A 27,176-nucleotide genomic window follows, 5' to 3' on the forward strand; every position below is an offset into this window, starting at 1 on the left:
TGATATTTCAACAGCAGATCAGCCACAATATGTACTAAATAAACAGACTTGCTAAAAACACCATAAAGGCCCCTTTGTCCTGTCGGATAGCAAAAGGGGGAAAAAAAAAAATCTCCCAGAAGGACGCTGGTGAGTGTAACTTATCTATGAGATCTCCTATTGCTATGATTGTACCGGAAAGTGTCCTAAATTAAACACTTCCACCCTTCACCGGTCACCTAAAATGTCACCCCAGCTTTAAAGGCTTAGCAGATGGTATCATCTAAGTATTCCCAGTAGCAGCCAAGCCTGTGCTGGGCAAGGTCTCCATGTTCGGCCGTGTTAATGCACCATGCGAGAGCTTATGTCAAGGATCAGAATAATAGGTTGCACATGGCTATCGATTAAATGACAGTTTTCCCTCCTAACAAAATTGATCTTGGCTTTGGATTTAGCGGGCCCCAGCCCCGGCTGCGAGTTTGTTCAGTTATCTAATTTTAATGATCAAGTTTCCATTTCTTCTGCAAAAGTAATTTATATTTCAGAGGCTTTGGAGGGGGAGGAAAGGGGGAATATGCGAACACCCAGTGATGCGGGGGAAAGGCTGAGTGACCTTCAGTTATTCTGGATCCGTCCCTGATATGAGGTGGCTAGAAAATTAATTCAGATCCTGATTTTTTGGGGGGGTCAGGGGGATCACCAGTGTTTTAACCCCCAGGTGACGTGGACCGCACAGCGCATATCTGCGTGAACTTGAGTCACGAGGCTGGTTTGCAGCGTAGGTGCCCTGCAAGCTCCCCAACGTCGATGACCAGCTCCACCAGCGTGGGGCTGGTTATACTTCAATTTCTCCTTGACCTCCCCGTTTGTGTGGAAACGTGTCGGGGAGCTATTACACGGAGGCAATGACCTGGGTTCAGCCCTGCTGTTGGCTCCCAACACAAGTGATGTGCTCAGATAGATGTGATGGTGTCAGATGGTGGCACTTCCACCGGGGAGGCTCTTTGAAGCTTATCAGACTCAGCCTGCTGAGGAGCAATCTCAATTTATTATTAATGATCGGGTAAAACAATATCATGAATGACTGCAAAAATCTTGCATCCAGTCGGACGCATGGTTATACGCTGCCGCTTTTCGGAACTGAAGTTCAACGCTGGGTTAATTGCTTTTGGTCTGTAGTTATCTCTGGAACATCCTATCAATGTTATATGATCAATAAATAAACTCAGAAGAAAATTTAAGACATCTGTATGGACAAAAATATTGGGTATGAAATCATAGCAAAATCTGCTTGGCAAAAGAGGCCGTTAAAGCAAGATTAGTTTTCATAAACAACATCACGGCATGTTTTGAAATGCTTGGGTAGACTGCGCAGACGGAAAGCAGCCGAGGGAGTCGAGATGAGGAGGGGATCGTTGAACAGAGCTGCAGCAAAGCATCGCAGGGCACATCAGGGTGCCTTAGCCTGGCACAAGTTGAAATTCACAGCAAAGCAGCTGTAAGAACCAGAAGTTGAGCTCATGCCACCAAGCCCAACGTAGCTTCATGAGGTTCAAACCTCCTCCTCCAACAGCCCGCGGATTACAGGCAGGATTTACGTCCTGGGGCTAGGGCATCACGCAAAGCAGCGTCACCGGCAGCATGGAGTGGAGGATGCTGCTCTTGTTTTCCATCCCTGTGTTTCTTGCCAGGCTTCTTGGACTTGAAGGATTTTTCTTTGAGAGCAAAAGCCCTGTCTTAACCTCCTCTCTAACCGAGTTATCAACTCCGTTTACTTAACGGCATGTGGAATTGCCGCAAACAAGTTGTCGATGCAGAGAGGGAGCTTTGAATTGTAATGCAGAACAGAAGGGGAAAGTGTCATAGACCGTGATTAGTAGCTGAGGCCCTGCAAAACCAGAAAGAATCATGATGCTTTCCTTGGTGGTGAGAGGATGAATGAGCTGAAAACCAGTAGAAAAAAAATTAGGAGAGAAAAACCCATTCAGTCCTGCTTTTTATTTTGTCCCATCAAGTGAGAACAAGGTAATGAAGTTAAAGACTCTTAAACTGAAAGGGATGGGAACTTGAATCCTGACAAAGTTCGCTTTTTTTTTAAATAAATAGCAATTTGCTGCCACAGTAAATCAAAGCTGATGTGGCTGAATTTAAAACACAGACTGCTTAACTCTTCCAAAGGCGAGTTCAGAAAGGAGCATAGGAGGAGAAAGGAGGCTTCGATGGTAATGCAAGATGTGTTTTCCTCCCAGGTGTTGTGGTTTTCTGTTTCTTTCTTTTTAAAGAATCCAAAGTTTGCAGGATTCAGGTCAGAACTTTGAAAATCGTAATCATCTCTCAGCATTACGTGTGTGCTTTATGCTGGGTAAAAATACCTTTAATTTTCAGAGGTCTCTATGCAGGCAATAGCAACGCTGTGAGTATGAGGTTTCTTCCCCGTTGGGATGCTGTCCCTTGTGCCCTCCGCGTAACTCCCATCGAAAGTGATACACCATATTTCCAAGATGCTAGGAGAACAATTAATAAATTGCATTGAATAGAATTACATGAGCCCTGCAACAGAAAAATGGATTACTTACGGCTCTGCCAGCCGCCCTCCCCGGTCCCTCTCGTAGCCGTAACCTTGGAGGAACACTCACTTTACAGTTCACGCCACGACGAGGTCAGATCCAGTGTTGAAATAGGATTAAGTACCAAAGGCAATCTTGAAATAATGCTAGTCTGAGTGAACCCTGATAAAAATCAAGGAAACTCAGAGCTCAGACCTCTCCCAGACTGAAACCGTACCAGCGCAGCCTGCGTCGGTGTGTGCCAGGGGATCGTGTCTCCTGAGGTGTTTGCCTTGAGAATAATAATGTTAAATGAGATTTTATTATTATTATTATTATTTTAGGAAGATTAAGGATGGATTCAGGCCCTACACCTGTGTTGAATCGTTAGCCAGGAATGTCTCTGTGCCTCAGTTGTCCGTCTTCACGTGGATGCTGATTTTTTATCTTACCTCCTTTATTAAGCTCTTAAATTTTGGATGGGTGCAGGGTGGACGTAGCTGACTATACATAAACCTCGCAGTGGCTGTGCACAGGCTGTGGTGGTCATGGCTGTTGTCTCAGTCATGGTGCAGGGTTGGTAGCTAAATATTTGCCCTCCTCCATCTCCATGTCTTGTTTCTGTCCTCTCCTATCAGGAATTCGCCTTTGCATTTGGTATTGCTTAGCAGTGGAGAGCCCAGTTGCACCAGTTTGCTCTTCTCCAGTGTTGGGAAGGTATTGAATCACCTGAGAAAAAAGGTGGAGTATAATTACAGTCCTAGAGGAGGTGATGGAGGGATGATGGTTGAAGTTGGGGTGCTTAGGTTGTATTAACAGATGGGATAACCCCTCTGGGAAAATGGAAGCCTCATTGTTTAATATGCTCAAATGCTCTTTTCTGGAGAAACAGACCTCTGTTCAGAGAGGAGACCAGAAGAGCTGGATTTGTCCATATCTAGACTCTTCTAAAGAAATGCAGGTGTGATAGGTGATTTCCTGGATCGGCCTTGCAATAATAAACACCGTAAATCCCAGGTGAGCTGTCAGTGCAGAGGAGGATGCTCGAAGGAACAACTTGTCCCCAGCTTGGGATGCTGGCTGAGCTCATGGTAGGTGCTTTCCAAACACATGTGTTGGGCTTGCGTTGCTGGTGATGGACTTCCTTCACGATGACATTTTAACGATAGATGTTCAAGATTCAGATGGAAATACCATTTTTTCCCCCCAGCTTTCAACACTGCAGAGTTAGTACAATGGCTTAACTGACGCTTTTGAGGAATGTGGTAGCTACTAAAAACACAACTGCTTTTCTGGGACGTTCCTGCCGTGTCTCTGAGTGTAGCAGAGGATTTCTGGAGGCCAAGGCAAGCGCTTGGAAGATATTTCCACAGAAAATTGCAAAACTAAATCAACTCTGCATGCTGGTAGCTCTATTATGATGAAATGCATTGAACCAAAAAGTGCAGCGTTCTTGGAGGCTTTTCTTGTGGTCAATGCCAGAGATCTCTGATTAATAAGGAAAACAGGACGGTTTCCTCCCTCTGAGGTGCTGGGATTAAAAAACCTAAGCAATAGAGATGAGGAAAAAGCCTGGAGCCAGAGGACATAGTGGTAGAAAAGAAAGGAGAATAAGAATAAAAAGTGCGTATCCCCAAGAAATAACAGGGGGGGGAAGTGGTTTCAAAGAGGCAGAGGGAACCTGCTCGGAGAAGAGGTTGGTTCGATGCCCTCTTGAAGATGTGCAGTTGATTTGCCAAGCATCTTTTCCAACCCTGATAAATGTCTGAAACAGGGGAAACACCGCTGTCCTGGGAGCAGCATCGTTAGGAAGTCTGATTTCATCAGTTCACCCCTGTTTGGATTCTCTAGTGTCTAATAGAGCTTTTCTTGTATGGTCTTGTCTTCTTTAGCTGGCCATCTGCTTTGAGTAAACAGGGCAGGTAATTGCCCTAAGGAGTTGTGGAGTCTCCATCTCTGGAGATACCTAAACCCAAACTGGTGATGTCCTGAGCAAGCTGCTCCAGCTCCGTGCCTTGAGTAGGGACCAAGTGATCTTCAGGGATCCCTGGAGCTCCAGGCACTCCATGGTTCTCCATGTTTACAACTTTGAGGTCTCTACCTGCCGGTTTGTATTTGTGATTGACCCTTAAAAGTATTTAACTGAATGAAGAATAACTATGTAAGCCTTGTTTTCTTGAGGAACCCATCCATAAAGGAAGGAGTTGGAAAGGTAGGAGAGAAGAGCAGAGTGGTTTCTTCAGAGGATCCACATTTCATCTGTTGTCAGCAGGAGAGTGAATCATGGGGTCGGCACCGGGCAGGGTCAGGGGATGAGGGGAAGAGGCTGAGAAGATTTGTGTGGATGCACAAGCAGCTGATGCATCAAGCCCTGAATCTTGGAGGAGTTTTATTAACTTGAGCAAGAACAAAGTTGTACCCAAAGGCATTTTGATGTTGTGCAGACATTTACGTAAGGGTATCTATGTTTTCTGACTGTCCTGTGTCCCTGCCAACTAAATCCGATCACCCTCCGCTCGAGTATTTTTTTTCTTCATAAATGTAGTTTGATAATGAAATAGAAACACATGGGGTTTTTTTCCAAATACCATGTTAATTTAAAAAAGGCCTTTTTCATTAGACATTATATACACAAGGGCTACAGATTACAAATGCAGAAAATTAAATTGTAAACTCTACAGCGAGGCCTTGAGGGGGAGAGTAATGAGAGATGCGAGCCCTCCCCTTTCCCCAGCCTCCACGAGGATGCTCGCGTGGAGGCAGGCTGGGGAAGACTACCTCCCTTCAAACTCCATAAACCACAAAGGATGGGTCAGATCCTTATCGGCTTTAAATTATACTCATAACTCCAGGCTTGTTCACTTTCCCAGAGTTAAATGACTTCTTTGTCATGGATTTGAAATTAATTAGGGATTTTTTTTTTCCTGCTGTTTCCAAGTAAGTTATTACTTAAAAAAAAAAAAAAAATCAGATTCATCCCGTGTCTGATCCTAGATCTTAATCAACGTTAATTATTGCAATAAATCTGTCTCCACTGAATCCCTTTAGTGGCTGAAGTCCATGACTGCAGCAGGGGCAACAGGTCCAGGTACAGCAGCATCCTTCTCAGTTCTCTAAATAAACTTTGCTGCTTCCTTAAGCCCCCAGGGAACTGCATGTGGTTCTTCTCCCGTGCCATGTGATGTGCACCCATTCTCCCAGCACACACTCTGTAATCCTCCTTTGTGGTGTCCCCCCCCCCTTTTATTTTTCCAAAATCTTGAGCTGAAAATACTCTGTGCCCTTCACTACTTGATTTCTCCTCACAGTTACAGCTTCTTAGTCTGTCTCTCCATCCTGAACCTTTTCTTTTTCTCTTTTGTAATGCCCCTTGGTAAGAAGGATGCTGAATTACCCGTATAGTTTGCCTGGGATATACAGCATATCAAATAATTTTAGAATGGTTTGCATTGGAAGGATCCTTTAAAGGTCATCTAGTCCAACCCCCAAATACATTATATATATATATATATAGATATCTGTATCTATTAAAAATACATAAAATTATATATAATATATATAATATTATATATTATAATATAGAACATACAATGATATATAAATATATAATTTAATATAATAATATATAGTATATAATATAATCTTATATCTAGTCTAATCCTTTCCAAAAGAAAACAAGAGCCAGGCAGTCACGTTGCCTGCAAGTTTTGCCCATGCGTTTCCCCCTCTGCTCCTCCCAACCCTTTCTGAACTCGTTGAAAGAATTCGCTGAAATTTCTTTTTCTCTTTTGTGATGCCCCTTGGCAGAAGGATACTGAATTGCCCATAAATTTTGCCTGGGATATATAAAATATATCATATAGAAAATATAATATTGGAAATATAAAATATAATAGATTACATGCATTATAATACATAATATAAATTATATATAGTCATGTATAATCTTTTATATATAATTTTATCTGTGTAATATAATCCTTTATCTACTCTAATCCTTTCCAAAGGAAACCAAGACCTAGGCAATCACATTGCCTGCGAGTTTTGCCCGTGCGTTTCCCCCTCCGCTCCTCCCAACACCTCTTGAACTCATCGAAAGAGTTCGCTGAAATTTCACACAGGCTGGAGGGTTATTAAATTACTACCAGTTTCATGGAAATAGGATAAGAGGGGAAGTCCAGCAAGCGCTGTCCCTCGCGAGGGGCTGTGCCGAGAGCTCACGCTTCGTTACACCCAGAGAATCCAGCGGGAAGGGGGTTTTATAGATGGGATAAGGTTCACTCAGGGTTGGCCCATCCTTGTATCAAAGTCGGTCAGTCACAAGACATAAATTTCTGTAAAGCCACACTCGCTTAATTTGGTGCTCCCCGAAACACTTGATTAGGACTTAGGATGTGGTCCTTTTTACGAGCCCCTGGCTGACGCTGTAAATGACCTGACCCTGAAGTCCCGCGTGGTCTAATTAATTTTTTTTTTTTTAAAGGAGCTGCCAATTTTCAGCATCTCTGAAACCGTGTCTGGGCTTTCTTTGCTCATCTTTATTTCCTGGAGCATGTTAGGGCTTAGCTCACCCACAATAGCATCATCTCTATGTATGATAACAACTGTGCCGCAGTGTTTCCTGCGGCTTCTTTAGACTTTTTGCAACCCCCTCGCAGCTGCTTCTCCGGTGCGGTGTCTTCACCACCGAAGGGTTTTGCAGTGGGAGCGCAAACACCTCAAAATCTGCAGAAAGCTGATTTTTTTTTTTCCCCTTTAGTTATTTTCTATGTCCCTCCAGGGTGAGAAAGCTGTGCTGCCCTGTGCGAAGCAGCCGTGACCATGAGGTCGCTTCAGGTGAGGAGAAGGAGAACTTCTGCTGGAGCTCTTCTGGTGGCTCCCTCCCAGGGACAGGTTGGACACACACCACGATATTTAACATTGCACACATCCGCAGTGCAAGAGGAGAATAGCAAAATCCCCAGGTTCTCTGGGCTGCTAAAAGCAGCGTTGTTTTCCCTCTTGCCCATCACATCGTCTTTTCACTTCTGCTTTAGGCGTTAGATCAAGCCTTTGAGCAGGCAGATGATTAATAACCATCTCCACTGGCATTTCTTTCTAAATCTTCTCAATCTACAAGGATATTTTTTTCTTCTTTTCATTTTTACTCAGCTCAGTAGTCCTGTAGATCAGTTGTACTATCGACTCTTTAAATGTGCTTTCTTTCAAGTGGAGCTGGGTTTTTCTGGAGGCTTTACTGTCTCTTCTGGGGCTGGGTGAGGGTGTAGGTGGGCAGAGGTGTAACTCGTCTATCGGTGGAGTACAGCAATGTGCAGAAGGTCACGGACCTGCAGACTAAATAAGTGATGAGATGTCATGAAAAATTTGTATTTGAGCACAAGGAAAGTTCAGCACATGCCATGAGCTTGCTTGGCTTTTATTTATTTTTAATTTTTTCTTTCTTTTTGAATTCACTGTCTTAATTTATTCATGCTTCTGCCTTGGGAGACTGGGGGTTTTCTGGGCTGTTCAGAAAACAAGCTCTTTTTAAAGAGAAAAGAGTATCAGACGCAGCCGGTGGTTCAGAGAGGAAAATCTCAAAGCAAGAGGAAGAAATGTGGGAGAAAGCATTAAGGCAGGAATGAAAAATGAGGCTCAGAGAGAGGCTTGTTAGCAGCAAAGAGGAATGAGCAGCAGCATATAAACAGGAATTTCTTTGCAGAGTTTTGATGTTGCATGAAGATTTCAGGGGTGCAAGAAGCGCTGTGTACCCAACTTCTCTTCTCCTGGGGTTGTACGTCCAGGTTGTCTCTGCTGGATCTGCTGTAGGTGAGGGTGAATTGTGTTAGAGATGGATCCTGCTCTTCATGTATGATTTACAGCAAACCTCTGGGGAGACAGCAACTGCAGACTCCAGGCTGGTTCTCCAAAACTACGAAGTTCACCAAAGGGTGAGAGCAATCCTGCTGAGTGGAAATTGTAGTATCGCTGGCAATTGGAAATGAAACCCTGCATGCGATTGCCTCCGGGGATGTACGAGTAATTCTATCCCATATGGATCAAGAGATGGGAAGAGGTTGGGTGTAGAGACAGCCAGGCAGACTCTTCTTTCTGACTGTAAATTTTCAGGTTAAGAGGCCTCTCTGCTTTTTCTGTTGCAACGTGCTTATATCCCGTTCTTTCCTTTTGTCTTAATTTATTGACATTCATGTATTGCCTTTGATAGGGTCACTCAGGCGTCCTCTGGCTTTGATGAACACCCTGTTTGTGATTTATTTCCTTCCCATAATAACGCTGTCGGCATTCCGTCCCTTTCTTTTCCCGAATCCCTTTTCTTATTAATACTCAGTGCTTTAACTGCATGGTGACTTCTGCCGCGGGTGCAACTGGCGTGGTTGCAGGTGGAAGTTTTTGCTGGAGATAGCCATCTCCTGAAGGAGTTGGGTGGAAGGTGGCTGAGGACATCAGCTTCATCTGCTGGGAACAACACACAAACCCAGTTACATTCTTTTCATGTGGATCAGACCTTCTCTTCATAAGTACCTGGTTGCAGAATTTCTTTCCTTCTGGACCCAAAGCTTTGTAGTTCTTCGGTAGTATTAAAATATCTCGTTCACCCACAACGTAAGCCTTCACTTGCAAACCTCTGTATCTGCCAGTGGGGAACCTCGTGCCGATATTTGCTCAGGAGACGAACTGCCTTGATGCCATTTCCCTCTGCTCGGTCACTCGGACGTGTCCTTGGGACGACGTATGGCTCTTGCAAAGTTCCTCCTATTGAGGAAGAAGTAGTTTTTCAGTGTTGATTTTGGGGGGATGAAAAGTCTTTTGAATCCCTGATGTAAGCGATTATGAGATACACGACTGTGATAAATGACTATCACACCGATGCTGCTTTGCTAATGGTTTTTCTGGGCAAGTTTGAATGGAGGACAGAGTATCTCAAGAACCATCTGCTGCCCTTCCAGTGCTGTCTCCTGGGCACTGGAAGGGCTGGGATTGCTCTTCTCTTGTGATACCACGTCAAGAGATTGGAAGGGACAGTATTATTGCCACCAAAAGTTCCTCTTTTCTGGGCAGTGACGCTCAGAACTGGAGTTGTGATCTCAAAATATGGTGGGGCTTCCGAGTCCAGGTTTTGTCTTCTTAATAATGTGGAGAGAGTGGCTTGGACTGGCAGATGGAAAGCGTGCGCAAGACTCGTGCTTCTTTGATGGTTTTTGCCATAGATTTTGCCATGCACCGTCTCAGCTCCCTTTTCTGCAGAGCAGCTTCCACTTTGGCTGTAACATTAGTCTTGCTTTTTTATTTCTTTAAATAATTTTTTTTTTTTTTTTTTAGCTAACAATGACCTCAGCTGTTTGTTTAAGGAGTTCATAACCCCGCAAAAATGTTACAGCAACCGAAAGGAAGTTTGCAAGAAGCCCTTTGGTTGGGAGCCTCTGCCATTGATCTGCTGGGCTTCTGCTTTATGTTCCTATCAAACAATAATAAAATTAAAAAGAAAGACGAGAGTAAACAGTTTGGTGTAAATAAAGACAAATCCACGTCGGTTTATCCTTCCTCAAACACCGCCGTTCGAGCACAGGAAAGGGCGAGCAGACGGCTTGGCCGGGCTGCCTGCTCCTGCCTGCCGCGCTGGGCAGGCAGCAGGATAACGCGGCGGAAAGGGGTGAATGAGGCAGCAAAACGGTGAAGGAAATGCACGTACCTACGGGTGAACCCTGACGTCCGAGAAACCTTGAGAAAAAGGAACGCTTTCAATAGAAGGAAATCACGCAGCGTGGTATTGTATAGTGCCAGCGCCTGGCTGAGGCAGCCCCCTCGTTTTGGGCTGAAATTGCCCAGAAAAAGGGATGCTGGGCTTCAAAGCGAGGCCGCTAAGGCTGGACTTAAAGCTGAGCCGTGTTTAGTTTAGGCTTGAGTGCACCGACATCGTGTGAGCTGGCCAAATTCTTGAGGGTCTTGCTGGTTTTGGAGGGTTTTCACCACCTATGGCCACGCTGAAATAGTTGGGAGTTAATGGGTCTGTCAGACCAAAAGTCTGGTGCCGAAATCTGGGTGGCAGTTCCCTGAGCAGATGCGAGTTCCATATATGAGTTTTTATCTGCTCTGGGAAATCACCCTCCTCTGAAATTAATTCTACACGAAATTTCTCTGTCTTTTTTTTATTATTTTTATTTTCTGTCTTCTCTTTTTCCTTTTTCCTCGTTTTCGTTTTTTCTTTTTCTTTCTTTTTTCCTTCTTTTTTTCTTTTTTCCTTTCTTTTTCTTTTTCCCTTCCTTTTCATTTTTTCTCCTTTTTTTTCCCCCTCCATATTTACTTCAAACTCACCGGAGCACTTTTCTCCTGGCACATTTAAAATTCCCCAAAGTTTTTAAAAAAGGGCTGCTTTTGAGATGCTGCTGATCGTTGGGACTGGCCGCTGGTGGGATGGGGGGAGAATCAGGTTTGGGCAACACACTGTGCAACCTGTCCTTAAACAGGACAGCACCTTTCGGGGTCCCATCTCAGCCGTCGGGAACCACTCCCACCCTAAACCCTCCCTTTGCAGCCCTACTAGTATGCTTAAAGAGCGTATTTAACCCCAAAAGGGACTTTCTGCTATTTCCTCCAGCCCTTTGCAAAGCCTCGTGCCGCCTCTCCATTGCCACCCCGGCCACGGGTGTCAAATTCCCCACTCCGCCGGGACCTTGTTGTCATCCGCTATCACCTTTTTTCCCCACAAATTGCTTTATAATAGGGCGATAACTCTGCGTGCACATTGTAAAACATCTCTTCCCGGGATTTATACCCTGGATGTCAGTGCAAAAGGGATTTCGCGGCAGCGGTGCCTCTCCTTTGTCTCCTAACCCGGCTCTTGGCATCCGAAATCTGCCTTTGTTTATACCTTTCCAAGGCTATGACAATAAGTGCAAGGCCATCCAGAGGTTAGTGTGACACCGCGTAAGGAAAAGCCTTTGCTTTTGTTTTCAGACTCCTCCAAACGTGGTGGTTTGTTTTTTTTTTTTTTTTATCTACAACAAATAGCCATAAATCCTGCTCTGTGTCTCTGTGCCTAGGGCTGCCCGGCTGCAGCGCAAGCCCGGCGGATGCAATAACGGGATGAAATGCTGCTTCAGCTGGGATCCCTCCTGATGCTCAGCCTCTTCATCGCATCATATTTAGTTACAGGAAAGTGTGCCCTGTGAGGGTTTGGGGGTTTAATTAATTGGAAGCTGGGCTTTGGTCACCCTGGGTATTTTCAGGAGGTTTTTCAGGATGCTCAAAGCAAGTGTTGCATGCTTTCTGCACAAGAATGCTGTATTTTTTTTTCCCCTACGCATTAGTTTCCTGCAAATTTAAAGTTCCCAAAATGGTTTGCATCCACCAAAAATGCAACAGGTTCAAGTAAGCTCAATATTTTCTCGAAAGGAGAGGGTTTCTGTAGGGCTGGCCAGGCTCCCAAACAAACCTGATGTGAGTGTGAATTTTAAATCCTCCTCTTTTAACGCTTCTTGGAAGCACTTTTTTGGGGCTTACCTGGAAGTCTGGGATCTAGAGCATGGAACCCCCCAAAAAGCAACGGCTCGCCCATTGCTGCCAACTGGAGCCCTGCGATTTGGTGGCCTTGGCATGTAAAGTCTTCTTTATCCTGTAGATGCTAAGAGGAGTGATAAGCTGTCCTAAGGGGAAGTTTGGTGGTGTCCACTCAACCAAAAAAGAGACTTCTTTACAGTGCGGATGGAAAATAGGAGGTGAATTAATGGACTTTAATCTTTACATTTTCCATGGTAATTTATTAGTCTCTAGAAGCTGAAGAAATACAATTATTTTTTTCCTGTAGTCAGGCATCACCAAATTCACTGATTTCTAACCTTCTGCAAAGTTATTTTATTTCTGTGTTTGCTTTTAGCCAAATGTTTCCTACCAGTCTTGTCTTCACAGCTGTTTTAAATATCCATTTGCTTGTGCGTCTGCCTCTCTGTAGAATACGCTAAATGGCTCTAAATGGCTCTCGCTGTTTTCCAAACACTATTTCAGACTCTGGAAATATATATCCTGCGGCCTTATAAAAATAGTTCTAATCAACCACCCAAATTGCCGGGTTATTTCACGGGCCAAATTAGTTTTGCAGGTGACGCCACTAGATAGGGGGAACGACGGTGCCTTTGCGGGGGGACATCTCTGGAAGTCGGTGTGTTTGCAAAGCTGAGCAAACCTTCTCGGTGGGAGCCGACAGCATCTGAAGCCACCTCCTCCGTCCCCTCATCCCTGTCCTTTGCATCCCCTGCCTCGGGCAGAGACCCCAGTGTCACTGGTTTCTTCTGGAGTGATGCTGGATCCATCTCCTTTGGACAGGCTGCTGCAAGCTGTGCTGGAGTAAGTCTTTTCTCCTGGGAGGCTGGTGCAGGTACCAGAGTGGAGAGGAGCCATGAGGACAGCAAATGGGGGGAAAAATGCTTATTTTGCTCAAAATGGTTTCTTAGTGCTGCAGCACGAGCAGTTCTTGCATCCCCCAAGCTCCCCCTTTGCTGTCTGCTGGGGTGAGGACGTTTCTCTGGGTGAGGACCAAACCCATGACAAGTAAATGATGGGAAGCACGAAACTGCATCTTGGTGCCCCCATCACCCACCCTTCCCAAACCCCCATCTCCTGTTGTGTTCCTCAAACCATCCCAAGATGTGTTCCCCTCTGCAAGGGTTTTATTTTGATTTTATATTTGCTCCCCATGTGCCACCCCATCGAGGGGGATGCTGTCTGGTGGCTTTCTTATTCACCCTGAGCTCCTCGAAGAACTTCATGCCACCTCCAAACGATGCTGCTTACCTCCTCAGCCCCTGCCCCTAATGAACTTTGAAGAGGTCTATAATTAGGAAACCGGCATGTTTCCAGCCTTACAAGCAGAAAAAGGCCATTTATCCAGCAAAGCAGCAGCAGAGCCAGCGCTAGAGCCGTGTGGTCCCCACTCCGAGCTCGGACCACCCGCAGGTACCGCAGCCGTCCTCCCGCATCTCGCAGGTGTTTGAATCCTTGAAGCAAGCAAGCCCAATCTTTTTGTTTCCTATATAAAAAAAAAAAACCAAAAAGAAGTAGTTCCAGGTCTGAGCCTGCCTCCTGCAAAGCCAGGCAAGGGCACTGCAGTGTGTTTTCTGTTTACAGTAGAGCTTAAAGAAATAAGCATCAGTTACATAGGGGGAAAAATGAGAACACAGTCAAATTGGACCCCAGGGCAAGGCTCGCCGAGAACAATAGATCTGCTAAACAAAACCGCCAAGGATAAGGAGGAAGTTATCATGAAAAGCGGGGGATATATTAGTTTAGTTTTGAGGGTTTTTTTTTTTTTTTTAAAAAAAAGAAGGTATTTCAAGCACTTGAACTTGAGCATATCTATTTCGCTGCCCAGACTCTCTCCTCTCGACCGGCTGAGTGACCTCTGCGGCAGGAATCGCCGCCGCCAGCGCGGATGCTGAGCTCTCCCTTTCCTTATGTGTCAGCTGGGAGATGATGAGGCGACTGCCTCTGCCTCCCGTCACGCGTGTGTCTCGAAAATAAATGGGAGGACGGCAACAGGCTGCACTGCTTTGCGTGAAGAGGGCAGCCAGAGTTTAGGAGGCCGTGGCCCGAGAGAGGTTTCCTGCTGGGTGAAGGGACTGCCGGACCCATTATTGCACCTTGTTGCTCTTTTCTTTTTGTTTTTTCTTGGGTCTTCGGAGCAGAAAGCCGTGCGAGCCCTCCACAGGTCGTCCCCTCTAACAGTGGGCACCCGGAGTTGCTCGCTCCTGCGGGAGCTGCTGCAGAGCCCGTACACAACTCATTGCATGCACAGGAGCAGAGGACAGCACAGGAGCTGCTCTGTCTCTCTCCTATTCCCTCAAATAGCTGCTTCTCCATCTCCTGCCCGTTCCAGTGCACACCAGGCTGGTTCCCAGTGGCTCCCAGCATTTCCATCGCTCCCCCTGCCCGAGGACGACGGGAGGAAGCGCGCCGATAATGCTCATTAAATTTATAGCCGCGTTGTGCTGTAATGTTTAATCAAGGTTACGTGACTGTGTGCTGCCGCGCAGGGTACAAGTTCAATGCAAGGTGAATCTTGTCTGAGATAATCTGAAAGTTCATTCGGAGGTGAAGGCAGCGGCGGCTTCTCATAGACCGGCTGGGGTTAGCGAGAGGTCACCTCTTCTTTTTTTTTTTTTTATCCCCTTTTTTAATGTGTAAACAAAAGAAAAATGCAACTTTGCAGAGGGCTTGGCATCAGCTGAGCAACAGGAAAAATAACTGTGGCATGCTGGCCCCGTGGTGCGATTTGGTACCTGGCAAGTGCCGGGCTGCGGGGCTCAGGGAAGGTGATGCCGGTGCCTTTAGGGACAGCGGGAGCGGTTTAATTCAAATATCATGGCTTTCTTGTACCGTGGACAGGACGGACCCTAATTGTTGAGCTCAGAAAGACTTTGCTGGCTCTCCTGTCCCAGCTCCCCGCTGCCAGTGGGTCCCCCCCATGGGGAAAACACCACATAATGCCCCTCACCGGGGTATCTGGGCATCACGTCCTGGCTGCCGGTGGCACCAAGCAGGGCTGTAGTTATCTGAAAATGTGGCTCAGTTGTCTTCTGGGCAGACCCTGATCACGCTGCAGGTACCTAGATTTGCTGCTGAACTGTCAGCAGATGGGGAGCATTAACACCTCCCGGCCCAAAATCTTTCTGGCTGCGAATACCTGCTCTGTCAATTAATTAGGAACATTTTCCCCTAGAAAGGTGGCATTTAAAGTGATTTTTTTCCCCTCTGATACTATAGGGTCAATGACAGAGGTGGTTTTGTCTATAGGCTTATTTGGAGGAGTGCTGCTATTTTCCCCTCTCACCCCACTTTCCTGTGTTTCGGGGGTTTTGTGCTTTTTTTTGTGCTCTTGTTAACTCTTCTCCTTCCTTACAAGAGCATCCTGACCTGCCGCTGAGATATTGGGATTTTCCATGTTATTTCTTAATGTTTTCTTCGGAGCCACTGATTTTGAAGTGTGGGTCAGGTAGGGCGAGTCAGATGAATGCACGAGGCTATATGCACCCGGACTATAGCAGCAGAGATGGTTATTTCTGTATACAAGGGGTACCTGCACACACGGTGCCGTCATCTGCCGACCGCAGAGCAGGGCATCTTTTACCATTAGCAAATCCAGCTTCTCCTCCCCATAATAGCTTCAAAAATGCTTCTAAGAATAACTATCTACAAGCTAAGCGCTTTTCAAGCATTGCATCCCAAATTTGTTCCCCGTAACCTCGGATGCTGACGCCAAGCATTTAGCCAGGCTCCGTCCTTGCCGGGCAGAGCGATGGGCGCACCTCGTGGCTGTGCCCACCAAAGGTCTGAGCCGGAGAGGCTACGGGGGGATGCTTCTAAAGGAGACATCTTTGCTTTGGGAATGAATCCCCCTTTGTCATGGTTAAATGGAAACACAAAGTGTTATTCAATAGCAGTCCCTGGAGAACAGTCTTCCAAGGCTCTTTTATTTCTTTTGGCCGCTGCCCAGTATTGTCTCTTTGTCTTATGCAGATTGTAGGGTCTGGAGGGTAGAAATACGGTCGTCTTCTCTGGGCAGAAAGCACCATGCAAACTTGTGAACCTGCATGGAGAATTTGATGAGCCTAAATAATGATTTTTATGAGTGCAAATTGGCTACTAAATCCAGCAGGGCAGAGTTTCCTTTTGTTCTTTTGGCCATTCATAAAATCCCCCGTCGGGGCGGTTATCGCTAGAACTGACTGATTTTATTCTCAAACATTGGAATCCCAGTGGTTTTGTACCAAATAATTTTCATGCCTTGTTTGTTTTTCTTTTTTCAAGCAGCATTGCACAGTGCTTTGCGATGGTCAGAGAAACTTGGGTTTTCCCTAGAATTCAGTTTACCCTTCCCTGTGGGCAAGCCTCCAGTGAATGACTAAAGCCATGACCCTACACCATCAAAGTCAGTAGGAGCGTGAACGAAGCTGGTAGGGACTTTCCAGCCGTCTTCAAGACTGTCACTGTAACACAACGTGCTAATCCTCAGCATCCCACACCCTTCGCTCTTGGGCTGCTTCGCGTCACTTCTCTTGAAGCCCGACAACCTTTCGTGGCTCCTTCATGTGGTTTTGTGTCGCAGGCTGGGAGTAGAAGGTGGATTCCTTAAAGCCATATTTAACCCAAAAGGGAGTTTTTTTGCTGTAAGTGCAGAAGTGACCTACAACCAGAAACACAACATTTTTGGGGTGAAATTGTGTTTGTTAAGATTTTAATGAGACCCTTGGAATAAGTATCTTCTGATCCTCCTAATAAATGATGAACATTTGCAGATGGAAAACCAGAAGACCTTTCTGTCCACACAGTGCAGGCAAAAAGCTTTCTGGAGACCCTCCCCTGGAAATCCGATGTAACAAATACAAACCCCTATAAACAGGCAATAATACAAATCTGACAATAATCCAGACTGGACAGATTAGGGCTTTGTTGGTCTCAAATCTTTCTCCGTTACATACTGTCCCATCTGCCATAAATCTTTCCAGATCCTTCTCATGTTTTTTCCAAGAACTGTTTCACTTTTGCAGATAACAATAAACAGAAAAAAAAAAAAAAAGGAAAGGTAAAATTGTTGCCTTAACTTGCAAAATCAGTCCAGTTAAAATGTGAGGTGAGGAGCTTGGAATCAATTCTCCTCCCTCCAGCATGAGTCTTCAGGAGGAAGGACAGCCCCAGGTGGGACGTCTGCTCAGGAGACCTGGAGGGGTCACTTGGGCGTAGGGTTGTTGTGCCTTACAGAGAGGTCCAAGCAGGCTGGACAGCACTCTCCGATCTGCAGTAACTCCTAGAAGTCCATCTCTCTCTTGCAGGCAGGTCTGGTAAGCACCTAAAATAAGGTTAACCTTCCCTGCGCTCCATGTGTGTCGATCGCTTGGCTTGTGCGTCACGTTGGCTCATGCAACATCAGGTTACTGTGGGTGCTATGCACCCCTTTGCGCAAAGCGCACTCAATATGTGGAGAAAATCTTAAGTTTCCAGTGAAATTGGTGACAAATCTGCTCCTGCTTTCATTTAGGCCACGATTTTACCCTCCATGTCTTTCACAAGTAAACGAACGAACATCATGTTCCAATTCCTGGTGCCTTTTCTTCTTGGTAATGCTATTGCCCAAACCCACGTCTCCCCATGGGTTAGAGTATTTCTTTCTCTTTCAGTATTGCTTTCCCACGAGACATAATTGAAACCTCACCAAAATAAATTATTTTGAATGTACTTGTCTGTGGCTGCTGATGTTGGAAGCTCTTTGGGCTTTTGTGCTCCGTAACAATTACTGCTGGCTGGCGGTAGGGGCTGCTCAATCGGTGGTGGGGATGGGTTGTGAGCAAGCTTAGGCATGGGCAAACTGGGAGTTGGTACTGGTTTGGATTCAGTAGTTTCTTGTGCTTTTATGGAGGTACCCAGCAGGATCAGGTCTTACCGGGGTGTTCTCTGGTCCTGCTGGAAGCGTCTTGTCCCTTGGTACAGGTGGGTTTAGGTGGGATGATGGTAGGACCCAAGTGCTGCCTTCCTCTGAGCCTCTTGTTGTCACCTTTATCAAAGGAGCTGTGGTGTTAAATCAGTGAAATGAGCTTTTTAAAGAAAAGATCTCAGTAGATTTGTGAGCTAGCAGTGTGATCTCTTGCAAACAGAAGCACAGCTGGTTTGTAGAAGGTGTTGGGTCAAAGGCTGTTCATTCTGCATGCTGCCCACAACAAAGGCTGGGGAAAGAGGTTGTAAGGATAAGGAGGGATAATAGAGCTTTTTAGAGCTGGGTTCAGCTTGGTTATGAAAATATTCCCTCCTTCTGCCCCCAGAAAGCAAGAGCAGTTGCTCAGGAACATGACCCTCAGCAGGTTTCAGGGCAGAAGTGCTGCCTCCAGCTGGGAAACCCCCAAACCCGACTTAATTAACACTTCTCTGCGCCCTGGCATCCAGAGGACGTAAAGCTCATCGTGAAAGCCTGGCTGTAACCCTGTGGCATAGCTGTCCCTTCTGTGTTGATCTGAACCTCCCCCGAAAACCCACCGTAAGGAAGATCTCCTGCACTCACTGTTGGCACCACTTAAATCCAGGCCAGGCTCCTCCAGACGCCTGGCTGTCTCCTGCTTTAAGATGCAGCAAGTTAACTCTCATTCCCTTAGCTTGGTTGGATGTGAGAAATCCAGGATAATTGTGTTTCAATTTGTTGAAACAGGTTGCAAGATTTGCCAGCTAATGGTCTTGAGTCGTCTTTCCTTTTCATCCTTCAGTGTGTGTGCGCGTGTGCTGATGGTGTTTGTTTAGGGTTCTTTTAATAGCAGTTGGTGCTTTGCAGAAGGCATGTCAGGCAGTAACACCTCGCAGCCCGGCTCCGGCCAGCTCCAACATGTGGTCCCTGAGCACCACAGAAAGTCAACAACTCCTAGCAGAGAGAGTCTGTCTCCCACTGTACTTGGAGGAAAAAGGACTAAAAGGGTAATTAATAGCTGCAGGGACATAAGAATTCCCTAATTTGGGCTTTTATCAAAGGGAAGGTTTAGGTCTTTATCGGATGTTTCCCACCAGCCCTCACACTGTCTCATCGCTGGTGGATCTACTGATACTCTGATGGTGGTGTTAAGGGAAAGTCCTTTTCAAGCCATCTTGATGGTCTGTCTTGTCACTGGAAGTAAATATTGTGGTGGATAAGAGGGGAAGGGATGTTTGGTTTTGGGGTAGAATCACAGAACCATAGAACAGCCTAGGTTAGAAGGGACCTTGAAAGATCATCTGGTCCAACCTTTCATGGGAAGTGAAGCCTAGATGAGATGATCTAGTACCCTGTCCAACTGCATCTTGAAAACCTCCAGCAATGGAGACTCTACCACATCCCTGGAAAGGTTGTTCCAGTGAACGGTTGTTGTCACTGTAAAAAATTTCTTTCTACACTAAGATGAAACCTCTCCTGGTGCAACCTCTCCCCATTGCCCCTTGTCTTCTCCATGTGGCTCCTTGTGAAGAGAGAGCCTGTGTCCTCCTTGTAGCCACCCTTTAAGTACTGGAATACTGTGCTGAGGTTCCCCCTGAGCCTTCACTTCTCCAGGAAGAAGAGACCTAGACCTTGAAATAAAGTGAGAGTTAGTCTTCAGGATGGGGTTGTTTCTCCTTTCACCGTCCGGTTACTGCATAGCCATGAGGCTTTTGCGCCAGATAGCCTTTGGTGATGGGCCTTTTATAAATACTGATAGTTCACGTGGGATTTCAGCCCCCAAAAGTCAGGATATTAAAAAGCAAAAGGGCTGGGGCATGGGGGAAGACACAGACGCGAGCGCAGAGGCAATGACGGCTCTTTTGGCCTTAACAGGACCGAAATGCATGTCTGTTAGCAACCGAATCCCTTCAGCAGGGACTGGAAGAAACAAAAAGTTTGTTTGCTGGGGAGCAGAAAGATGTGATTTCCATTTCTGGCTGGACTGCAGGCTGCCCTCGTGTCTTGGAGCAGCTCCGGTTGTGAACAGTTGCTCTTCGCTTTTAATTTGGATGAGTTTTGCTTCCTGCTGCAGTGGATGTAATATCATGTCTGGTGTGGTGGTGATTCTGTCCTGGGAAGCTCTTCCCTCTGCTAACAGGGGATGATCACACTCCTCTTCCAGTAGACTTGCCCATGAGCGCAAAGCATTTGGGGTGTCTCAAGTTTCCTGCAGGTCAAAGCGTTTGGGTGCAAATCCCTGTTTGTGGATGTTCAGAATGGCACTGCATCAGTTCAGAAGAGGGAAAAGAGAAAAAAAGAAGAGCCAGATGTTGCATGAAGTTGGGGAATTCAGGAGTTTTCATCTGTCCTGCAGTAAGACTTGGCCTTCATCTCTTAGGCTTGAGGAGCGGAGGAGAGGTCCTTGGGGCCAAGAGGATCCCGTATCTAGAGTTATCCCTGCAACATCATCCTGACTTCTCTGAGATAGGACAAGGGCTTTTTGTGTGTGTTTATTTTCATCTTAGAAAACATGGGTCTCCCTTTCCTACCATCTTCTTTATCTCTAGCCACCGTGCATCACCTCCCAGATTTGTGCAGAGCCCTCTGCAACGCTGGTGCAAGCGTGCAAATGCTGGTGCTTTCTCTGATCTTGTTCCAGGAGTGCTGGAATCAGTTTGGATTCACATTGTATTATTTCTGGCTTGGCTGAAAGAATTTTATCCAGATTCAGCACCATCATCTCGTGTCAGACAGAACATACTGCCCCACTTTGCTTTGGTTCTGGAGGGAGAAGTTTGCAAAGTCATCGCGACGTCCCCATTGCCTTTGCCACCAGCGTGCAATTAAGTTGCAACCGTTCTTTCCCTGTACTTGATGTGAGGGCTGTAAAAACATGTCTTTGCTTTGAAAAAAATAACATTTCTGAAGAATTTGAGATGGTGGTATTACAAGGAGAGTGAAAAGGAAGTGTTTCTCGAGGTGGAACTGAAGGAAATGGGGAGAAGGTGCTTCTCGGCCCCTGCCAAGGGGAGCCTGGGGCAGGGCTGGGAACTGGTTCCCACTTTAATTCTTTCCTTCCAGGGTTGCCCTCTCCTGAATCACCATTTGAGTAAGAGCTCGTATGTGCGTATAAAAGCAATTTTTTTTTTTTTCCCCAGTACCTTTCTTTTGGAGGCATACTCAAAGCATTCTCCGTTTCTTCATTTTTATAAATATATACGTGAACCTCTCCCCGCCCTTGCAGCAAAGATGCTTTTCGTGCCCCAGGAAGCTGCAGGTTCGCAGCCCTGCTCTGCGCACGCCGCACGTCTGCAGCCTTCTGAGCCAGTTTTTCTGCTTTCATATCATCGTGGTAAAAGCTCCTCTTTTTTTTCCCCCCTCTTTTTTTCCTTTCCCCCCAGTGTATGTGCTGTCGAGTTTGATTTATAGCCTTGAAAAGGAGACTCTAGTTTGAAGAATTAATGGTATTTGCATATTTTATTTGGAATCTCCCCCGGCAGGCCCGCCGCAGCCCAGCGCCGCTGCGCAGGCGGGTTTTTCCTTTCCTTTTTTTTTTTTCTTCGGTCGTTCAGATTTAGCAGCAGAGGTGAAAAGTTTAAACAGTAAAACCAATAAAACCACATTTATGTGACAGATAAATCGTTTCGAGACAGCTTGCCCTGAGCCGTCAGGCTTCCTCCTGCAAGACTTCTCTCCTACGGAGCACGACCCGCGGCAGAGCCCTGCAAGCGCCGGCGATGCCCTGTGCCGTGCGGCAACGGGGGGGCCAAAGGTGCCGGCCCCGGCTATCCTCGGACCTTCCTTGCGGGCAAGATGGATGTGGGCAAACAGTTGTAAAATACACAGGCTATCTGTCACTGTCGTGAGCCGGCTGGGGGGAGTCTGGCTCTCCCAGCACTCAGGGAAGGTCCAGCCTGGGGTGCGAGCACGTTTAGGACGGGGCTTACTTAGAATCATAGAATCATTTAGGTTGGACAAGACCCTTAAGATCACCAAGTCCAACCACTAACTGAGCACTGCCAAGTCTGCCACTAAGCCACGTCCCTAAGCACCACATCTACATGTCTTTTAAATACCTCCAGGGATGGTGACTCCTGGGCAGCCTGTTCCAATGCTTGACAACCACTTTGGTGAAGAAATTTTTCCTAATATCCAATCTAAACCTCCCCTGGCACAACTTGAGGCCATTTACTCTCATCCTATCCCTTGTTGCTTGGGAGAAGAGACCGACCCCCACCTCACTACAACCCCCTTTCAGGTAGTTGTAGAGAGCGATAAGGTCTCCCCTCAGCCTCCTTCTCTCCAGGCTAATCAACCCCTCAGTTGAGTTCCCTCAGCTGCTCCTCATGAGACTTGTGCTCTAGACCCTTCCCCAGCTTCATTGCTCTTCTCTGGACACGCTCCAGCCCCTCAATGTCTTTCTTGTAGTGAGGGGACCAAAACTGAACACAGTATTTGAGGTGCAGCCTCACCAGCACTGAGTACAGGGGGACGATCCCTGCCCTGGTCCTGCTGGCCACGCTATTTCTGATACAGGCCAGGATGCTGTTGGCCTTCTTGGCCACCTGGGCACACTGCTGGCTCATGTTCAGCCGGCTGTCGACCAGCACCCCCAGGTCATTGGGGTTTCTCTCAAATGTGCCTGTTGCACTCTTGTAGTGATGCATGCAGCTGGAGCTACCTGAATGGCCTGATGGATGAGTGTAAAATCATAGAACCACAGAACGGTTTGGGTTGGAAGGGACCTTAAAGATCATCTAGTTCCAACCCCCCTGCCATGGGCAGGGACATCTTCCACTAGACGAGGTTGCTCAAAGCCCCATCCAACCTGACCTTGAACACTTCCAGAGATGGGGCATCCACAACTTCTCTGGGCAACCTGATCCTGTGCCTCACCACCCTCATAGTAAAACATTCTTTCCTTATGTCCAATCTAAATCAACCCACTTTCAGTTTAAAACTATTGCCTCTTGTCCTGGTAAAAAGTCTCTCTCCATCTTTCTCATATGCCCCCTTTCTATATTGAAAGGCCTCAATAAGGTCTCCCCGGCGCCTTCTCTTCTCCAGGCTGAACAACCCCAACTCTCTCAGCCTTTCCTCATCGCAGAGGTGTTCCAGCCCTCAGACCATTTCCATGACCTCCTCTGGACCCGCTCTAAGAGGTCCATGTTAAAACAGGTCCATAAAATAACTCACCCCAACCATCCCTTCAGGCCGATGCCAGCGCAAGGGAAGGTGTGGTGGTGGACCTTCAATGCCGGCAAAGCCCAGCAGCCTGGCAGCCTCGTGTGGGAGAGCTGCGTTGCTTCAACCTGGTTGAGTTGAACTGAGTTGGAGCAGAGCTGAAGCAAAGCTGTGGGACAGGGATGGCTGTCGGACCGAGGGCTGTGTGCCGTCCCAGCCGCTCGTCACCTGGCCCTGGTGGGAATGGCAAGCGTTGGCTTGAGCTCCTGAGCTGGAGAGCAAGGGTCGAGCTGCTCTAGATGGTCTTTCATCCAACTTTTGCTTAAAGGTGTCCTCGTGCTGGATTGGCTGTGCTCTTTCAGAGACATGCGTGGGAGGTTTCTCCAAGTCCTTTCCCTACCCATCCTCTGAGCTCCTGCACGGTTCCCCGAGCCTCTGCTGTCCCCCCCAGCCTCCTTTTATAACACCTCCCGATGCTTTTCATTTCATCTTCTAACCCACTTCAAATCTTCGCCTTTTTATTTTGGTTCTTCTTTTGTCGCTTTCTTCTGGGGCTTTATTTCCACTCCCCATGAATGGCTACCTGGCCCCTCGGCGGTCCGGTCATGCACTTTCTACGGCAATAACTCATGCTGCCGTGCTCGTGGTTTGCCAGAGGCACGTTCAGCCCCCCCAGGGCCACCAGCAAGAGGACTTCGGTGCGTTGGCGGGGGATCTGATTTAGCCTGTACAACCACGCAGCTTCCCCCAGCAGCCGGCAAACCCGATAGAAGAGTTTTGGCCCCGCTGTGCTGTCTGAAAAGAGCCTGTGAAATCATATTTAAGGTTGTCTCTTGAAGGTGCCCGTTGGAAAAAACTCCTGCCAATGATGTTCAACTCGGGTTTGTAGTTAACACAATGGACCCGCCGTACAAAGCCGCGCGGGACCGAGGGCTGGAAAAGCCCTCTTAGGTCCCGGCTAATCCGTCCCCCCCGCCAGCCCGGGGGATTGTTCCTGACAGCTTGTTTTCTTTGCCCTGACCTACATAGTCAAAAAGAATCTTGTTGCACATTTTTGTTTTGTACCTTGAAGTCTCGGAGGAGCTAAATCCCCTTCTTGGCGGGGCGGGATGTGTTGTTAAACAGTGCTGGAGCCTCCAGGAAAACCATGGAGACGCGGGGACAATGAGCCCTCTATGGTCCTCTCTTGGCCGCGGGATGGTCCTCCTTCTCCGGGCTTCAGTGGTGGGCGCCGGGACGCGCAGACGCGGGCGATGAAGACGTCCACGGGCTTGGCAGCCTGTCCTGCAATAGAGTGGTCACAGCAGCTCTCCAAGGCAGATGGTTGGGGGGGGGGGAAATGCAGCCGCTCTTAATTAATCTGTTTCAGATGATGGAGATGAAGGCTGCATCTCATACGTCCTCAGCTGTGCTCTTTTGGGTAGGTGGAGAGGCAAGTCCTCGTAGGGGTGAGGAGGTCCTCGTGTGGGAAAGACGTGGGAGCTCCTATTTGGGTTTTAAGGAAAATAAGGATGCAAAAGGTAGGGTGGAAGAAGGCATTTAGGAAACCTGGGCTGTAGTTTACTTATCCCTCATCTGAATCAGCTGGGAGGGATGGGGTGCCAAGGGGATCCTTTGTGGAGGTGAAGGGCTTCAGGTGCAAATTTTGGGGGTCTGGAGCAAGGACTGTCACAGATGGCTGAATTAATCCCTTTTTTCCTTGCCCCGCATCTGGGGTCAGCCGTAGTTTCTGTAACAGATAGCTGGAAACCATCTGGGCCACCCAGTCTCCCCCAGCGTTCACCTGAGCTCCTGGATGGGTCCCACACCTCCCTGGAGAGCTCCCGTCGTTAGAGATGCTTACAAAGCGCTTGGAAGACGTTGAGATGTAGCAAGCGTGATGAGAAAACCTTGTGGCGTGGTTCAGACGATGCCGGGGGTTATTTGGGGACAGAAGAAATTTGCGGTGGCTTTGACCCCAAAAGTGCCCTCCTGCCGTAGCTGAGGGCATCAGGGTGCTGGGGATCTTTTCCTCCTCAGCATGTCTCAGTCCTCATAGCCCCTGTACTGCTAGTTCACCCCAAAAATAGAGATAAGGTAACAGGAGTGTACTGTGGCTAAATTAATATAGCCATACATAAATTAATATTAAATGTTAATAAAATAATAATTAAATATGAATAAGTTAATAATTAAATATTAGCAGAATGATATTAAATAAATTAATAAAGACTGCAAACCATTTTTTGTGGTTAACACCACCTGCCCAGGATCTTTGCCAGCTTTCAGATAAACCACCTGCTCTCTCGCCAGCTTTTAAAAAATCTTATTTCTGTTTGTGTTTTTCTTTCCCGTGGCTGCTGCAGCTCCTAGATCTGTTCATCCAGTGGGACTGGTCGACGTATTTGGCCGACTACGGGCAACCCACGTGCAAGTATCTTCGCGTGAACCCGACGACAGCCCTCATCCTGCTGGAAAAGTGAGTGTGGGTCCGGATACCCAGGGTAGTTTTCACCCCCATCTCTCTTTGGGCAAGTGTGTGTTTTAGCAGCTCATTCCATCACGTGCGGTGCTGGGACAGAGCAGCCTGGGGAGCAGGAGGCTCCTTGTGATCCAGGGTCCAAAGATTTCACCCCTGGGTGGACAGTGGGAGCTCAAATAGAAAAATCCTTTTTTATCCCACTAAGCTGAATTCCAGGTTTTGTATCAAAATGCATTGACTTGGCTGAGGGTGTGTCTTTTTGCTTCACTCTTAAGTAGAGTTTTCCTTGTCTTACAACGGACTTCCACTGTATCTCAAGCCCTCCAAATCCTTTCAAATTTGCTAGCCTGCAAGCACGTGTATCTCCCTTGTGTTGGATCCGTGGAGGGGATCGAGCGCTAAAAGCCCAGCCATGGGACAGGGACAGTGTCTTTAGGTGGCTGTGTGCTCCAGGGCTTGCCCTTAGCAAGGACACGCTCTTTGATAAGGCTGAACGTGAGCCTCTTCGAAGCCTGTAGTTCATAGGCTTTGCACAGCTTCAGCCCGAGCCCTGGAGCTGTGCCGAGGAGCAGTGCCGGGACGCGCCGGGCGAGCACTGTGTGGCTTCTGTGGGGCTTTGGGATGACAGCAAGGAGGCTTGTGCCAGTCCTACAAGCCAACAGCAAGGAGGGAAAGCCCGTGAGTTTGCTGCAAACCCAAAGAGTGGGATTTGCTTCGCTTGTAACCCCTCTAGCACGTGGGAGAGAAGTGCCACCAGTCACCCATCGTGCCTGCGGTAGGAGGTGGCCCAGGTGACCCTTCCTCTGGTAGACCTCCATGCTCTCATTGGGAGGATCAGCCCTACTCCTGCCCCTTTGCTACCATCAGACCTCACAGCTGGTCTTCCAGCTGATCTGACAGTGAAGTCACCTGCCAAAAATAATAATTTTCCAAGCAGCTCAGGCCATGGGCACTCCACTGCTAAGTCTTGCATGGAGGAGCGGGCAGGATAAGCGAGCTGCAGTTAGATTTGGTTAGGTTTACCATGAAATCGGACCCTGAGGAGGAGTTTGAGTTGTTTTTTGGGGTTCTTCTCTTTCTCTGTTGCTTGTGGGGGAGGAATTGACTAGTTTAGAGTTAGGGCTAAACCTTTAGAAGACCAACCTTGGTGTGCTTCTGAGCTTTGGAGTTGCATCTGTATTATCTGTGGTCCACATGACCGTACTGCCTCCTCTCCCGCAGAGGAGAATAGCTAATTTCACAGCAGCTCGTGACATCCAAATGTTATCAATATGGTACACAGGGACTAAACTTAGGTAGTTGCTGTGTGTAAAGCACTTTTATATGTTGTAGCACTGGATTTATAAACATATTTATACGTGCTGTGTAATATGTTGTGTTATTTGCAACACATTCACAACCTGACATCAATGATGCAAAAGCGTGAGGTATATTCAGAGCTATCAACAAAATGGTAAAATAAAGAGCTATCAAAAATCTGAGAGCTTGGACATGAAGCAGCTGGAAGAGCCAGGAAACTGGAAGCAGGCAGTGAGCTGGGATCCGTGGCAGTTGCTGGGAAGGCAGTGGGACAGCAGGAGGGCAG

At 47.2% G+C, this 27,176-nt stretch overlaps 1 protein-coding gene across 5 annotated transcripts in view; it reads left to right on the forward strand.

The window, feature by feature from the left end:
- Window positions 1–27,176, forward strand: part of EXOC6B (exocyst complex component 6B) — a 308,866-nt gene that overhangs the window by 272,601 nt on the left and 9,089 nt on the right. For all 5 annotated transcript variants that reach the window (XM_052780871.1, XM_052780867.1, XM_052780869.1 and 2 more), the window contains one exon: window positions 25,476–25,588. In XM_052780871.1, coding sequence (XP_052636831.1) covers window positions 25,476–25,588 — 113 coding nt within the window. The remainder of the gene's footprint in view (window positions 1–25,475; window positions 25,589–27,176) is intronic.

This window comes from Harpia harpyja, chromosome 2, assembly GCF_026419915.1.
Source record: "Harpia harpyja isolate bHarHar1 chromosome 2, bHarHar1 primary haplotype, whole genome shotgun sequence".
NCBI lineage: Eukaryota > Metazoa > Chordata > Aves > Accipitriformes > Accipitridae > Harpia > Harpia harpyja.